The sequence below is a fragment of the Corvus cornix genome, chromosome 1 (genome assembly GCF_000738735.6).
Source record: "Corvus cornix cornix isolate S_Up_H32 chromosome 1, ASM73873v5, whole genome shotgun sequence".
Lineage (NCBI taxonomy): Eukaryota > Metazoa > Chordata > Aves > Passeriformes > Corvidae > Corvus > Corvus cornix.
In genome coordinates, this window is record NC_046332.1 from 15,797,054 (window position 1) to 15,814,151 (window position 17,098).

At 43.5% G+C, this 17,098-nt stretch overlaps 1 protein-coding gene across 3 annotated transcripts in view; it reads left to right on the top strand.

Moving 5' to 3' along the window:
• Window positions 1–2,255: 2,255 nt before the first annotated feature.
• The window catches only part of UVRAG (UV radiation resistance associated), a 100,266-nt gene continuing 85,423 nt past the window's right edge, over window positions 2,256–17,098 (top strand). Inside the window, exon 1 of one of the 3 annotated variants that reach the window (XM_039556847.1) lies at window positions 2,256–2,463. In XM_039556847.1, coding sequence (XP_039412781.1) covers window positions 2,383–2,463 — 81 coding nt within the window. In that variant the 5' untranslated portion in view covers window positions 2,256–2,382. Of the gene's footprint in view, window positions 2,464–12,676; window positions 12,763–17,098 lie in introns of those variants that run through there. The other 2 variants (XM_039556853.1, XM_019283881.3) reach the window with 2 other exon arrangements.

The window sequence follows — 17,098 nt, forward strand, 5'->3', positions numbered from 1 at the left end:
AATGCTGTTACAACACCACTCCACATCATAGATATTACAAACCCAGGAGCACTGCAGGTGAATGAAGGCTTACTGGGCTTCCAACAGGATGGGTTCCATGGTGTGGGAAGTGCATGGTGATGAGGACAGGAGGACAGGAGGACTGGAGGAGAGGAGGAGAAGAGGAGAGGAGAGAAGGACAGGGTTTTCCAGCACAGCACAGCACAGCACAGCACACTCAACTCTTCCAGAGCTGCCCGGCCCAGTGGGAGCAGGAATTTCCAGTGCTTCGACATGCACTAGGGACAGGCATTCCCAGTGCTGCTGCAGGGGTCGCAGGACTGGTGTTCCTGGCAGTGCAGGGACAGGTGTTTTGGCTCAGTCCCTGACGGTCCCTGGCAGTGCCATGGGGATGAGCGTCTCCAGCACGACCACCTATGCCAGGCAGGTGCTGCAGAGTGCTGTTGGGATGGATGGCTCTGGTGGGGCACAGGGACAGGACTGGTGCTCTGAGAGCTGTGTGGTACATGGGGATGGTGCTGTTCCAGATGGGCATGGTCCCTCTGCTCAGGATGGATGTTGCCTGGTTGGGATGGGATGGAGGTAGGTGTAGATACAAAAATGCTGCTAGCAAGGATTTTCTTGCTGTTTTCTAAGTCCGTGAGAGACTTTTCTCTCTCACAGAAGAGGTAGCAGAGTTATGTAAACAACCAAACACCTGCAGCCTTGAAAAGTCTTGTTTATGGTATAGTAGGAAAATATTTTGACAATGGATGTTTTAGGATTTTAGCCAATCACCCCAAGGGGTGGCTGATCGTTGTCGGATTAGACTATGAAGAAAAAAGTCTATAAAAGAGTTTGTAAAATAATTAAATAAATCCATCTTGCTGCACAATTCCTGCCTGCTGGATCTTCCCTCCTCCTCCTCCTCCTCCACAGCTGCGGGACACGGTGATATACCCTAGGGCCTAGGACTGCGGTAATTGGTAGGTGCTGAGGGAATGGTTGCATTGGGCTTTGGTGTGTGTGGGCATCATGGTTGGTATGATGTGGGATGAGTTGGCCTGATGTGGGATGGCTTGGCATGGAATGGACTGGGTCTGTGTGATGTGGGATGGGTTGGTCTGATGTTGGGTTGGTTGGCACAATGTGGGGCAGGTTGGTCTGTTGTTGGGCCGGTTGGAGTGACATGAGGCAGGTTGGGGTTATATGAGGCAGGTGGATGTGCTGTGGAGAAGGTTGGTGTGATGTTAGGCAAGTGGATGTGATGTAGGGCAGGTTCATAGAATCACAGAATCATGGAATAAGCTAAGTTGGAAGGGACTCATCAGGATCATCTTGTCCAATTCCTGGCCCTGTGCAGGACACCACAACAATCCCACCATGTGCCTGAGAGCATTGTTTAAACACTTCTTGAGCTCTGTCAGATTTGGTGCTGTGACCACTTTTCCTGGGGAGCCTGTTCTAGTGCCTAACCACCCTCTGGATGAATAACCTTTTTCTAATATCCAACTGAAACCTCCCCCAACTCAGCTTCAGGCCATTCCTTCAGGTCCTGTCACTGGTCACAAGAGTTAAGAGATTGGTATATGCCCCTCTGCTTCTCCTCCTGAGGATACTGAAGACCTCAGAAGTCTACACTCATTGTTCAGCCTCTTCTCCAGGCTGAACAAAAGAAGTTACCTCAGTCGCTCCTTATAAGGCTCTCCAGACCCTTCACCGTCCTCATGGCACTCCTTTGGACGCTCTGTAATAGCCTAAGGTCTTTTTTATATTGACATAAGATAGATGGATGTGACATGGGGCAGGCTGGCCTGTTGTGGGGCAGGTGTCACATGGGGTAGGTGGATATGATGTGGGGCAGGTCAGAGTGATGTGGACGGGATGGCGTGGATGACGCTACTGCCGATCCACAGTGTCGGGCCCAGCCCCGCAGCCCCTCCGGTTGCCGTGGCGACCACCCCTCCCCCCCCTTCCCCCCTTCTCCTCCCCTGAACTATTTCCGTCCCACCACGTGATGACAACAGCGCCGCACACGTGATGGAGGGCGCTCTGTCAATCAAACTGAACCTCTTCCAATCACTGCCCGCTTCTTCGGGCACCGTCCCGCCTTCCGGAAGCGGGCGCTCTAATCGGCGCCGGCGCTCGTTCCAGCGGTTTGACAGGACCAGCGAAGAGGGGCGTTGATTGGCGTCACATTGAGCCAGTCGTAACTCCAGAAGGTGGGTGGCTCCCGCCCCTGAGGCCCGAGGACCAATGGGCGTGCGGAAGGCGGTGCTTCGCCCACCCCCGGCACTGCGGTAATATGGCTCCGTAGCGGCTGGCCGGGTCGGCGTTGCTGCCGCCATTAACCCTTGCGCGTCCGGCGGCCTCGGGGGAGTGGAGCTGGGACCCTACGTGAGGATGAGCTCGGCTGCCGGTCCTGCCGCATTACCGCCGGGCTCCGCCGCCCGCGCCCTGCATGTGGAGCTGCCTTCGCAGCAGGTACGGCGGGGCCTCGGGGCGGCGCTCGGAGGGGGATGAGATGGAGGAGGGTGTCCTGAGGTGAATCAGGGGTGTCCCCTGAAGTGTGGGGTGTTCTGAGGTGAAGGGGGTGTGCTCTCTTAGGTGTGGGATGCCCTGAGGTGTACACAGGGGCTTGCTCACTGACATGTGGGTTGTTCTGGGCTGAAGGGAGATGTTTCCTGAACTGAGGAGTGCTCCCTGAGGTGTATAGGGGTTCCTCTCTCGCGTGAATGGGGGTGCTCCCTGAGGTGTGGGGTGCCCTGAGGTAAAGGGGTGAACAGATACTCCATGACGTGTCAAATGGGGCTTCTCCGAGGTCTGGGGGTATCTGAGGCAGAGTCCCAAGCTGATGGAAGGGGAGTCCCTGAGGCAAGGGGGAGTTTGAGCACTTTTCTCTTGGGCTGGTAGGAAGGCGAGAGGAAGCATGGGGCTAGGGGTCTGTGCCTGTCTCCTGGGGGATTCAGGTGGTGTTTCCTCTCCCAGGAAACTACTTCTGTGCCTACAAAGGATCTGGGGCAGATTAAAGGTGAGAGTTGCAAGAGGAATAACACCCTGAAAATCGGTGTTAAACTAGGGCACCTCGTGAGGCCGGAGCAGCTCCTCTTGGCGGGGTGAGGAGCGAGTGTGGCTATAACATGCGGTGTATTCTGAAAAGTGGTGAAATGTTCCCTCCCCATTACATCCTTCCGTTGCCTAACTCTCTTTTTCCTGTTTGCTGATAATTGGCTTTTGGTTTACTGGGCATCAGTCCCACGTTTTAATTTTGGAGAGCATTAGGAGGAAGGTTAAGCGAGGAAGCCTAGTTTCTGCCTGAGCATTTAGCAATCCCTATCAAACTGACTCTCTGCCCTTTCCCTTCTTGCATGTGCTGACTGTGCAGGTTGATTGTACAGGAGCTGGAGCAGGAGTGGTGAAGGAGGCAATAATTAGCAAAGTTTTGCTTTTCTTTAGAAATACTGTAAGATGTGAGTCGTGTTTTGGCTCATTGACTCGGTACAGTCGATGTTATTCTGAGGTAAACACAGGATCTGTGTTACTTGAGCTACGTATTACCAGGTGGGAATATAAAGAGTTCCTAGAGAAAAAATCAACAGATGTTAACTTGAAGTGGAGCTATAACTTCTCTTTTGTTAAACGTGTTTTAGCAGACATCCACTTAGGGGCAAAGACAGGGAATGGAGGTGGCTGTTGGCCACCCAACCCTAATTTGTGAGCAAGTACTTATTCTGAAATGTGGGCCTGCTCTATGTTAATGAACATAAACACTGTTCTGTATGAACAGGAAACAGGGGATTGTCCATGAGATCAAGTATGGCCTTCTCCCTCCTGAATTTTTGGTTTTATTCTTTCTCAGGCTTGTGCAAGGACCAAGTGAATGCTGCAGGGAGAAGCCTGACGTATTAGGCTTTTTCTCCTAGGAGCAGAAACTTTTGTAGGAGTTCATAGGAGCAGAAACTGAGTCATCAGTTATAGGATATTCCAGTTGAGTAAATATTTATCGAGGATGCTTATGTGTTAATTGTAGCAAGTGTAAGGCTGTGATAGAGACTGAGGTATTGTTCTGCTGTGCGCTCTACTAACACAAGGATCGTATGCTGAGGGATCTGTGTACTGTGTCGATACTTGGAATCAAATTGAGAGGCTCAGCTGAACACACTGATAGCAAATCACCCTCTTTCTCTGTATTATCTGAGCTCAAAAGTCTGAACTTACTGAACTGCAAGATGCCTTGAAGGCGCTCAGCACACTGGAGCTATTTTCCTGCAAAATTATGAAAAAGAAAAGTCATTCCCAGTCTGTTGTACCACCTCTGTAATGCCATAGTCTGACTGATCCAAGCTATGTGGTGCTATGTAAGGTAAGGTAATGGTTTGCTACGTGCGAGCACAGAAATCAAATTGGTGATTTTTTTTAGTAGGCAGTTTTCTCTAGAACACCCAGTGCTACATTTTTTTCACTATAAGGATTGAGAGCAGGATGGTCTGAATCCTGGCTCTAAGTCTCTCTAAAGACAAATTCTCAAGTGTGAACTTGAGGTGAGTGCTTTTAATGACTGAAGTGACTTTTAAAGGGCAGAAGTACTGAAGGTTTAATTTGGTTTTAGTCTAGCTCTAATTGTTCCAGTAACATTCACATTGATTAGAAAACAACATTCCTACTACTGACGCTTTTGCAGGAGTGAAAAGTCAAGTATAAAACCTTTTGCTACTGTGACCACACTTGTGGCAAAACTGACCTCTTCTTTAATTTGTTTGCGGGGCAGGATGACCAGGGCAAAGAATGCCTTTTGCTGTTGTATTCTGCATTTTAAGAGAAAGAAATAGAGGATATGGCTGTAAGGAGATGCATCTGATTAAGTATAAAATTCCCATTTGAATCCCTTAGTAATTGTGACAGGATGTTCTCTTTTGCTGTAAGAGTGAGCACAACAGAACTGAAAATGTGAAATAATTGCACTTTAGGAGCAGAGATTTTTTAGTAATATATCTTCTCAGCTGCTCGATGCAAGAAAACTGGGAGTGTCATGATAATTTAAGGATTTCTGAATGCTTAAAACAAACAGTTCAATCCTGTCATTGTAAGCAGTTCAAAGCAACGGAGGGGTTGGGGGACCCACAACTTTCAGACTCATATATCCTCAGTGGAAGGGACTGGACAGAAAAATGCAGCCTGAATGTAGAGAGGCAGTCATACCACAGTCAAATGATCTGTTGAATGTTACTGTGCTAATTGCTGGCCAAAACAGATTTCACGTGTGGTTGTCTAGTGACAGGAAAGCACATAGTCATGGACTCCAGAACCAGTTCCTGGGAAGGGGGCATGTGAGGGAGGGAGATGTATCTGCTGAGTATGGATGTGGTGGTAAGGAGGGAAGGGGTAAATTGTGCCATTGTGCACAGCCATGAATGGTGTCAGACCAGGTGACCCAATATGTTCTGTATCTTTCAGTTCACAAACATCTCTTGACTGATAGTGACAGTTTCTGTGGAGAGATGCAGCAATGAGGTTTCACCTACAGGTGTCAGAAGTGTATGTTTAGGGTAGAGCAAAACAGAGCAACTGTTAGTGTAACTTCTCAAGGACACTCTGTAGCTGCCATTAACTTTAAGGCTGGGATTCCTAAATACCCAGTTGGAGTTTTATGCACTTCTAAGAGTTCAAGAGCAGTGCTTAGCATACATGGCTGCTGTGGCTTCTATACTAGCTTAACTCTGGGAGCATCTCTGCCCTCTGGATTTAACTGTCCAACCAATTCCTTACCCATCTTGCAGTCCACTTGTTGAATCCATCACTCCAGTCTGGAGAGAAGGATGTTGTAGGGGACCATGTCAAAGGCTTTACAGAAGTCCAGATAAATGACATCTGTAACTCTTCCCTTGTCCACTGCTGTAGTCACCCCATCATAGAAGGCCATTGGGTTGGTCAGGCAGGACTTTGCTTTGGTGAAGCCGTGCTGGCTGTCGAATCACCTCCCTGTCTTCCATGTGCCTTAGCACAGCTTCTCGGAGGATCTGTTCACATCTTCCCAGGCACAGAGGTGAGGCTGGCATGGTGGTAGTTCCCAGGATCCTCCTTTCTGTCATTTTTAAAGATGGCTACTATGTTTCTCCTTTTCCAATCACCTGGGACTTCACCTGACTGCCATGACTTTTCCAATATTATGGAGAGTGGCTTGACAACTAAATCAGCCAGTTCCCTCAAGACTCTGTGATGCATCTCATTGGGTCCCATAGACCCAGGCACATTCAGGTTCCTCAGGTGGTCACGAACTTGATTTTACAGTGTGAGGGGCTTTGTTCCACCAGTCCCCAGCCATCCATTCAAGAGGTGCAAGGAAGAGAGGTTGTCATTGAAGACTGAGGCAAAAAAGTTGTCGAGTACCTCAGCCTTCTCCTCATCTGTTGTTACCAGTTTTCCAGCATTATTTATCAGGGGGTAACATGTTCTTTGGCCTTCTTTTTCTGGGTAGCATACATGTAGAAGCCCTTCTTTTGCGTCCCCTGCCAGGTTCAGTTTGAGATTTCACTTGGTTTCTTTCTTTAAAGATGTGTATCACGCATACACAACATTTTGGGCAACATGGCAGAAGGGGATGATTCAAAGTGTGCTGGCAAATGTGTTTGACGGGTCTCGTGTAGGAGAAGGGAAGAAAGTTACTGTATGGGTCCAGGGCTGCACATGAATGAGACTTTGAACTAAAACAGTGAGAAAATAGTATCTTTTAAAACAATATTACTCTTGTTATATATTCTCCTGAATAATATGAAAAAAAAGACTGACTCGTAAATATTTTACTTCCTCTTTCCTGCAAAATATGGAGGGGGGGAGGCAGGGGAGAAATCAGAATAGTGGATGGAAAGTGTTGTATTGGAATATTACTTTCATTTCTCTTTGACACACACTGTCTTTAAATGCTGAGTGGGAGGGAAGTGCTGCTCTAGTGAAAACACCACAGTGTGAGTTGTGACCTGGTGATCTTAGTTGTATCCATACCCAGCTGTGTCAATGTTTAGTGTTTGTTAGAGACAAATTAGGAGGAGTAGTTGTTAAAGGCTCTGGAAAATTGTAATTTTAGCCCAGAAGGCTGGCTGGTAACCTGGGGCTGGAATTTTGCTATCGGCAGTGTACTACCTGTATTCCCTAAGGGATGCAGGTGTGTTTTGCAGACCAGATGGTCTGTTAGTAAGTTAGAGAGAGACAGTTCTGTCCGAAAGCCATACTAAATCAGTCTTCATGCTTTATCTGGGATGTTTGGGGTGGGTTAGGGAATGCTCTTAACTGAGCAACTTGTTAGCTAAAGACCGAAGTATCATTTATGAAAGGAAGTTGACTTATTTGTCCTTGATTTGTCATCCAGCAACAAGATAAACATTATTATGCTTCAGGTTATTAATCATCCAATGCTGTTTGCTTGTGCAACCTAGAGCATTCTTAAGTGCTTCTTTAAGGTCAAAATTGCCTTTGCTTTGATTTTGTTGATGCTCTTGGCTCCGTAAGGCTCTGTTTACTTTTGGGTCCTTCCTTCTGAGTATCATCTTGATATTCCCAGGTTATTCCCACAGCTAGTGTGGACTAATGCTCCCTTCCCCAAGGTTACGTTAAGAGGTTTAAGGGACTTCTCACCTGCTGCAGTGTGTTATTAATGAGGTGCAACTTGCACCCTGATGTTCTCTTTTCTATCCGGTGGGTTAGTTTCCATGCTGTGTCAAAAAAGCAGTTACAGTTTCAGTCTTTCATCTTGGGACTAAGTACTTACTTAGACAAACTCAGAGAAAAACATCAATAAGGGAAGATGCTATTTCTAGCTATCCCTTCTAAAAGGTCTTGGTTGAAGATGGAAAGACTGTCAAGTTCCCTATTATTTGCATCTTATGTAAACACCTAGCAAGAAGAGCTTTGTCTGGCCAGTGGGCAGTACTTGTAAGATTTTCTTAACCATAGTTTAGAGCAATTATTTTAGGGTGTGCTGACAGTTGTTACTCTTTGGAGCTATGGTATTTGCCAGCTTGTTGGATGTGTCACTCTCAATGTTATAGTGACCATAACCAAACACAGCTGTTGAAACAACATACTTCATTTGCCCAAGACCCTGCATAGGCTCATGATTTTGCTTTTGAACCTTTCCTCCTAACATTAAGTTAATTCTGTGTTTTGAGTCTTGTTTTGCCACACCTAACCAGCCATCCTGTTTGTGTCTTCTGTACCTGCCCCTATGATATGTTTTAAATAACAGGCTTTTACAGTCTTTCTGCAGAGATTAGCACAAATTCTGGATATGGAAAAAAGGATTAGGATGCAGAATATTAGTGAGGTGTGTGAACATTATGATCACTGCTTACATCAATTTTAATCTTAGTTGTTTTATTCATTTTGGGGTCTAGAATAAGTGGTAGATTTTCTATGTGTGATTATGGGGTACAAAGAGAAGATTTCTTGTGCCTACGGAACAGTTATCAGCTGTTTACATAATTTCATGGGGGTAGAAGTTGAGTTCTGAGTTGCTCCTCAGTGTAAATGCAATTACTTAGTGAGGAAGGAGTTTAGAGGGTTATCTAGTAGGACAGGGTACAGGGGAGGATAGGCCAAAGAACACAGCTGTCTTTCAAGAGTAGTACATAGTCTTAAATTTTTTTCAGTTATAATATAGTTATCTGCTCTAATTATTTTCTGATGCTACTGTTGTTTTAATTAATATTAAAGGAGAAGATCATGCCATAGACTTAACATACTTTGTTAGATCTAACACTGACTTCAGACATTGCATTCTTTAACTCCATACTGACCTTGCAAAGGACTGTTTTGCGTTCAGATAGCTGGAAAAAATTATACTTCTGTCAAGTATTGAGATATTCCTTATTCTTCCTGTTTCACTTTCTCCTTGTGTGAATTAGGGAAGACTTGATGTCTTTTGAACATCTTCCATTTGCTGACTGTTCCTGGTGAAGCTCTCAGTACAGTACAGAAGGAGGAGTAGCTATGGCATGGGGTATGGATGATTAGAAACCTGTATTGACCCTTGATGTGTTCAGGTGAAAGCTTCATAGCTGTTTTCCTTCTTAAGTGAAACTTTCAAAAGTCTTTCAGCTGCCCAGAAACATAAAGGAAAGGAACTGTAAACTAAAATTCACAATTGTGCATCTTGGAAAACTTTGAGCCCATATTGATGAAATAACTTTCACTTTTCTTGTGGCCATTTAGTCTGGGTAAAGGACTCTGCACAGGTCCAGTGTATCTCGTTCCTTGCATAAGATCTTTGGGAATGTGAGGTATGTGATGTATGTGAGTGTATTGCACCTTCACAGGATAAAAAGTGCAGTTGTGTTCCTACAGTGCATCTTTGAACTGGTGTTGTCCTCAGATCTGATTCCTAGTAGAAATAGTTTCTTAAAGGCAGTTGCAAGAAAGTAGCTAAATCTTAAAAAGGGAAATGAGTTCCTGGATGGCTGTTGATGACTTGACATGAGGAAATTGAGATATGAAGGAATCACAGTTATAAGGAGAACCACAAGTGATTCATTGAACTAATTATGGCTGCATAGCTTTGAGGCACTTGCTGTCTTCAAGTGTGTGCTGGAAGGACATTAAACAGAATTCCAAAATCCTCCTTATGGTGTGTCCCACAAAATTGCATACTAAATGCTTTTGCTTTGCATCAGAAGTAGCTCTGAAAGCCCATTTGATTCTCTTGATTCTGAAGTGTGGAAAACTGTTACATGGCAAACCTTACAAATCTTCCTAGCAAGTGTGTAAATTGGAGTACAAGTATTTTCTTGCCCTTCCTGTGGTTTTTAAGTAACCATACATCTGAGTAGTGCCTAAACTTCCCATGTGCATTTCTTGGATATTAAAAGCTTTATATTCTGCAGCAGAGTTGACCCAAACCTTCTGTGTGGTATGATCCACTTAAAAAAAAAAAAGGTATCAAATTGGAAAATGAGGCAGCTTGAAAACTTACATAAAATTAAGTAAGAATTCTTGTCTACTATTTGACTTCCAAGAGATTGGATCATGTGATTGCTTCTTAATATTCAAACTGGCATGGAAAGGTGAAAGCAAATAGTGAAAATCTGAGGAAGTTGGAAGGTGCAATAATTAGGTGTAGAGCAGTGCTGTGATAATAAATAATGCTCATATTGGCCAAATGTAGATAACATTTTGATAACTTTTTGTTTGTTTCAGGATTGGAGGTTTTATGCTTTTTAAGAAAAAAAAAATGACCCTCCTCAACCTGGCTGGTATGAGATACAAAGCACACAGCGCCCTCTGTTTAAATATGACTTAATTCTGACAAATACTCAGACATCTAAATAGCTGGCATTGCAAACTCAGGTCTGTTCAGTCCAAGAACACTGGATTTGCTGTAGTAACGTTTATGTTGCTAACTAATCTTTGCCTCCTGCTTTAGTGCTAAAATAGTTGGAAGGATTTTGCTTACATTCTTCCAGAGCTTCTGTGGGTCATAAAGCAAGGAACCAAGCTACAAAATTCATGTGAAAGCCAGATAAAAACAGAGTGTGTACTATCTTATACAGAGGTCAGAGCTGATCCTGATCTGAGAAAAGAATTCAGGGAATTTACTCCTTGACAGAACTGTCAGGGCACCAGTCTGAAAACAGAGATGGTGCCCAGAGATGAAGACTGTCTTGGTGTGTCTTGATTAGAAAGTATTTGGTAAGTAGGGTGCTCCATTAAACGCTAAGGAAGGAGACCTGGTGCTGAAATTTTAGCCACTGTTGAAAGTTCTGTGTTCTGGAAATACAGATTACTGCAATTATGCTTTTCAGCTCATCAGGCCTCTGAGAAAGCCCTGAGTGGTGATGTAATTTATGTGAACTTCTATTTTGCTTGTACAAGATGATTTCCCAGCCTTCTTAATTCTAGTTTTACTGTTGTATTTACATTTCAGGGAAAAGTAAGTTTATTTTTTTTTAATCCCCCCTCCATTCTTTTTGAATTAGAAATGTTTTCTTGAACCTGTGTGATGCTTTACACTTTATATGGGTTGTATGGAAAGTCATCAGGAATGGGTGAGTGGGGCAGCCTTTTTCAAATCCAGTCAGATGTATAAAACTTTCTTCCTGGGAAATTGTATTTAAGCTTTATTCTGGAAAATGTAGTCCTATTTACTAAGTTCTTAAAAAATCTGCCTGTTCTAATATAATTTCTGAAACTTGGTCATGGCCATGAGTGCAGTGGCCCCACTGTCACTTTCTTAGTAACATCTGGAAGTTTTCAGCCAAACCCTCCATTCACAGAGGGGGCTCTTTGATGGCATATTGGATGGTTCTTGCTGGAAGAAACCAAACTGCCTGCCTTGCTTAAGTTCAGATACTCTCTTGACACCTTTGCAAATTTATTTAACATGTCAAAGGGCCTGCTGAGAGTAGAATTCATGAACAGCTTTGCTAAAAGAGCTAAAGAGGGAAGACCATGCTGCTGGGAGAAGGCAGATGTGGGACAAAGAGAAGACGGACGTCCCCCTTCTCCCAGCTGTGAGCCACTAGATCATCTCAGTTGCTGACAGCATGAGAGGCTCCATGTGGTAAGAATGGGCTTTGCTGTTGCTCATATTAATGACCTGAGCTTCACAATTGATACCCGCAGCCAGAGCTAGAGTCAGTGTGATGGCTGAGTACCAGAAATAGAAAATAGTGTTTGGCTGTGTTCTCATCCAGCTGGGATATACTGACATTATTTTTTTTCCCCCAGGGTTATCAGATTCTTGTAAGGGAATAATAAAGTGGTTAAGATGGAAGAAGAGTCAGAACTCTCTGTGCTTGCTTTTGCTACCCATTATGTGACCTTGAACAAATAATTATGAAATTCCATGAATACTTGAGGCTGTTGTAGGTAATCCTGTTCTCATTGTGCTTCCATGAACAGTTCAGACCTTGTGTTAACAACAATGCACTTCTCTCTCATTTGACTTACTCCCTTTTCTTACCTCCCTGCTGTGCCATCTCTGCTATGATTTTTATCAATTATACCAGATTATTAGACAAAAAACAGTGAGTAGCTTTATCACTTCTGTTTCTCAGGCCTGGAGGAAAGCAAAGAGCGGCATCTGGATCAGCTTAAGCCATAAAGAAACTGAAAGTGTTGAAGTCTGCCTGCTCTGTCCTCTTTTGTGGTGGGCACATCTGTGTAGCTGTAGGGGGCTGAATTAGAGGAACTCACCCAGATGTTGAACTACCTTTTGGTTCTGGCAGCTTTACCTTGGTTCAATTTTCTGACACTCACCATAAGACTGCATAGAACACATTATGCAGGATGGGAGTAAGTGTCAGGATGCATTCTGACAATGAAGTGAAGGTGGCACAAGTCAAGGTGGCATTCTAGGCAGAGGTAGTGAAAGATTATGGTATCTTAGTGTTGAGGGAACTAAAGCATGAAGGGACCAGACAGTTTCAGTCCTTTAGACCTCAAAAGACTTGGTAGACTGTCTGGAATCATCTGATGAAAAAGCCATCTTAACAAGGTTGATGATGAAAATACTTGATTCTGGAGCAGTCTGACTTGTTTATGGCCTGTGGTAGATCTGGAGGCGTTCCCAGAAAGTCACTGAATGGGAACACTAGATATATTACACAACTGCAAATAGCTCCTCAGAATGATGAAAACTTGAGTGCTTTTCTTTCTCTGAGTTTTGAGAGAAGCTGGCAATCGCTGAGCAGGGATGGTCTTGCTGCACTCCACAGCAGCTCTATTAAGATGCTGTTGTAGAATTCCAGGAAGCTGCTTTTCTGCCTCCGCAGGCATGAGGGATGAAACCTGATGGTAGGTTCTGCTCTTCAGATCTCTCCTACAGCTTTCCTGATCAGACTCTACATATCTTTGGGACAGCTCTCTGCTTATAACCTGTGCTATCTTTACATGCAGCAGTGTTTATAAAATACAAGCTACACGGGATTTCTCCTAATGGAAAATTAGTGGATCTCTTCTCCTGGTTTGCAGTCATTTATCTTCAAGATAGAAGGAAGCACTAATTTCTTTCATGTGAGTCAACGCACAGTTGCTATATAGCAGTTGCTTTTAATCAAATGCAACTTAGAATGGCAATTAAAGCAAATGATAACAAGGCCTGCTATGTAATTTCACTGCTCCATTGGCTTTCTTGGGAATTGCAAAGGTCTAGGACAATTGTAACCAAAATAACTTGTGTCACAAAACCCCTAGAATGAACTGTTAGACCTGCTGTACTACCGTGCTAAGCACTGATCCAGATATGCCACTGTTAAGGCTGCGTGTGCTGAATTGAGAGCTCTTGGAAAGGTTAAATAACCTTTTCCATAGTGTTAGTTCTGTAAAAATAACATTTTTGCTGTAGGATATCTCATTAAGATGCTTGCTTGTAGATGCCTGCCTGAGGTCTTCAGTCCTGTATTGCTGGTAGCCTGTAAACTCTTTGAGGAGGTAGTGGTGAAAATTAGCTATACTTATTGCATAATTGGCTTTTTTTTTAATGAAAGCAGATCCTGCACTATCATCCTGCACTTATGCTGGCCTTTTTGAAGTTAAGTGGCTCAGGAGGCTGCCAAGGCACTTAGATTGTTTTTTAGCACTTGTATTTTGATTTTTTTAAGCTGGGCTTTTTGGAATGTTCTGGCTGCAGACCATCTTATCCTAGGGGAATCCTCCCTCATCATGATTTCTTGACACTTTTATAGAAAGAGTAAAATAGCTGAAACTTGTCACTAAAGAAAAGGGACCACTTTTTAGCACTTCACCTAAAAGGAGAAGGAAATGAAAGAATTGTGGGTTATTTGCATCTATGGTATTCAACATAGAGTGTGCTGGTTTATTCTTTAAAATTAGTTGCTTTTGCATTTTGAAATGCTCTGGTACCTCATTGTGAACTGCCTTCCCCTTGGCTCGTGGCAGTGCCAGGCTCTGTTGCTCCACAGACACTTTAAGCTGGTGGTTTCATGTCAGCAGTTCTTTGCCTTTGGCATCTTGTTGCTGCACTGTTCTCTCCTTGGTCTGCACAGCTGCTTGTCCAGCCACATGGTGAACCATATTGAGAAACTGAGCTGGTGAAACTAACCCAGGGAAAGGGAAAGGTGGTTAGTTTCCATCCAGACTGGTTCCCAGATATGATTCTGTGAGCAGCTGCACAAGTGCTTATTTAGGGTGGAACGAGTAAGAAAGGGTGATGCAGGGCTGGCAGTATTTGGCTGTTGCCAGTGCTAGCTGAGCTGCAACACAATGGGGTTTTCATTTTGTGTATTCCAACATCTCCAGCAGAAAATTATATGAAACGCATAGGAGGTAACACTAGAGATTTAAAACTTCCCTTAAAATAATATTTACTTTGTCACAAAACAAAGCCCTTGATGAGGAATTCTAGAGCCTATTTCAGTTGTCTTTGGGTATGTCTTTGTAGCTGACAGTCTCCCTGTTGAAGCTAATTATCTTTGATCAGGAGAGATTAATTAACTCTGAATGTTGCCTCCGTAGAGTTTTGATGAAATCTGAATAATTCAGTATAATATCAGCGAACATAGTGGGCAAACTGGAAGTGTATTTTCAGGATTCAAGTCCCTCTGTCATCATGACCTCACACTAAAGAATGTGAATGATAAAATTGTCTATGTCTTTGGAAATTTGTTCCCTATCGGCCAGGCTAAATGGACAAGTAATGGCATAGGAGAAGGAGAGTGCTGGCTAAGCTGGAGATTCAAGTAGACATCCATTACCTGTTGCACATTGTCTCGGTTTGACAAAATTAGGAGGAAACGTCCTCAGATGAACGTATCCTCTAATGGAAGGCAGGTTTCGGCAACGCCTCCCCCACAGGTTTCAAAGGAGTTCCTTGGAGGAAAGTGGAAAAAAAACTCTGTTTATTTAACAAGCAGGGTGCACGCAGGCACGAGAAGAAAATGAAAAATGTTAGATAATAAAACCTCTCGCTGTGGAAAAGACCTGGTAGATTCAGAGTCCTTTCTGCAGGTGTGGCTCTGCTCTCTCCGGAGCTGGGGTGCGGCGTGGGCCCTCTCCGGGCCTCGGTGTGGGACCTCCCGGTGTTGGTGTTCCGGACCGGAGCAAAGCTGAACAGTTCTAGGAGTAAAAGAAGAAGCCTCAGTCCCCGGAAAACTTCTTACTTCAGCTAATGGACGAGAAGCTAGCTAAAAAGCAAAGGAATGCAACTGTCTTCCCTGCTGCAGAGCTGAGAGCTGGGGAGAGAGCGTGGGAGCTATCTGTGTTCTTTGAACACAGCCGCCGAAGGAATTTCACTGCCTTCCACCCCCTCCCCCCGATCGGGCTTAAAGGCACAGCCCGACGATAGGGACTGCAGTATCATACAGTCACCCCAGGACACACACTGAGTTCTGAACTGTGTTGTGGTCTCATAGCTCCAAATTTAATGATCCTCTTCCAATGGGTTTGGGAGAAGTGAGACTTTAACCTAAACTCCAGATCCTGAAGTCACAAACCATGGAGATAAGGACTGACATCTTGTTCAGAGGTGCAGGTGTAGGTTAGGACACTCAGCAGCTTTTTTTTTTTTTTTTCCAAACCTCATTGGCCTCGTGTACTGTGAGTGGCAAGAAACTTGTTCGACTTTGCTTGAGAGCTAATCAAGGAAACATACTACTTAAAGCAGGCACGCAAATTAGTTAGCAGTCCTTAAGAGAGCTGGAGAAAGTTGCCCTCTTTGTTAGTGTGCTATGTGGGCTGTTCTTTGTAAGGGATTAAAGGAAAAAAAAAAGATACCAAAAATGAAGGGAATGAGCATGGTAGTTGATTTCTGTGCTATTGAAGTTAATAAAAGAGAGATGGCACATAAAATTCTTGAATCGTTTTTATAGGTAGCAAAATGCATGTTCAAAGACATTTCTTAAGGAGCGTTTCAGTTGCACATAAACACAGCCAGCAAAGCTAGCCAGCTTTGAGATTAGATGTGAAAAAATGTTCAAGGTCCATGTGGCTTCTTTTAAGTGAGGCTTAATCCTTCTGTTGACATTTTTAATACCAGTTTCTAAGAAAATAAGACCATGTAGTCCCATAGAACGTTTTGTGTTGGATGTTTTTTTTTGTTTTTAATTTTGTAAGTCATGTATATACTAGAGATACCTGGGCATCCTATCTCTCTGTTTTTAGTCTAAATCATAAATAGACTTTGAGTGGAATGAATCCATCAGTGATTTTTAGGCTGTCACACGAACAGAAATGTAATATTCCTCATACCTTTCCATGAAGGAAAACTAATATCTTGCTGAAGTGGTGTTAAGTGATATAAAGTGTCATACTGTGATTCTAAAACAGATGATGGCCTTTTACTCTTGTTTAAAGCCTTTTAAGACAAGCTGCAAACAGGAAAATTGTCTTTTGGTTTCAAAAGCATTTAAAATGTGCTTTTGGTCAATCTGCTTTTAAGGTGGATTCAGACTTACAAGTGAAGAAGCTTTTGGGAAAAAAATGGTGTAAGATAAACTCTGAGGTAAAAGCATGCACTAAACTAGTTGTTTGAGGCTTGTTGGTGGATTTTGGTGATCCACAAAGTATGTGGAGCCATTTGTCAACATCCCCATGGTATTGGGTGAGACACTGCTGAGTTGAAAGATTGATTGGGAAAATAGGACACTGAAGGAGTTGGTGAGAACTTTATGTATTTGAAGTGGCAGTTCGCTGAGTGCTACATTCATGGGAGGCTGTTTGAAGCATGGGTCTTCGAAGTTACGTTAGAAACAAAAGCTAAGCAGCGATTTAAGAGTGACACTCTTGCAAAATTGCTTTTTGCAATTAAAACTAGTTAAATTTTATGTGAAGTTAATAATGTAAAATATTTGTCAAAGATTAAGGGTGTGGTGTGCCTTGAAGCTAAGACTTTATGCACAGCTATTAAAGCTGTTTGGCACAGAGAGGTGAGCGAGAGAGATTGATTTGATCTGATGATTTTCATTCAAGGTGCAGTATTGTAGTAAACCAAGATAATGTTGGAGTTGGATGAAATCACTTTAACTAAATGTTTGAGTGACATATCCTACTGTCTTAATTCCAAGGGAAAAGGACTTTCTCATCATAGCAGATGGTAACTGACAGTTAAAATCTCAAATTTCACTGTGCCCTTAATTTTCCCTGAAAATCTTGATATGTCTTCCTGATGTATTTT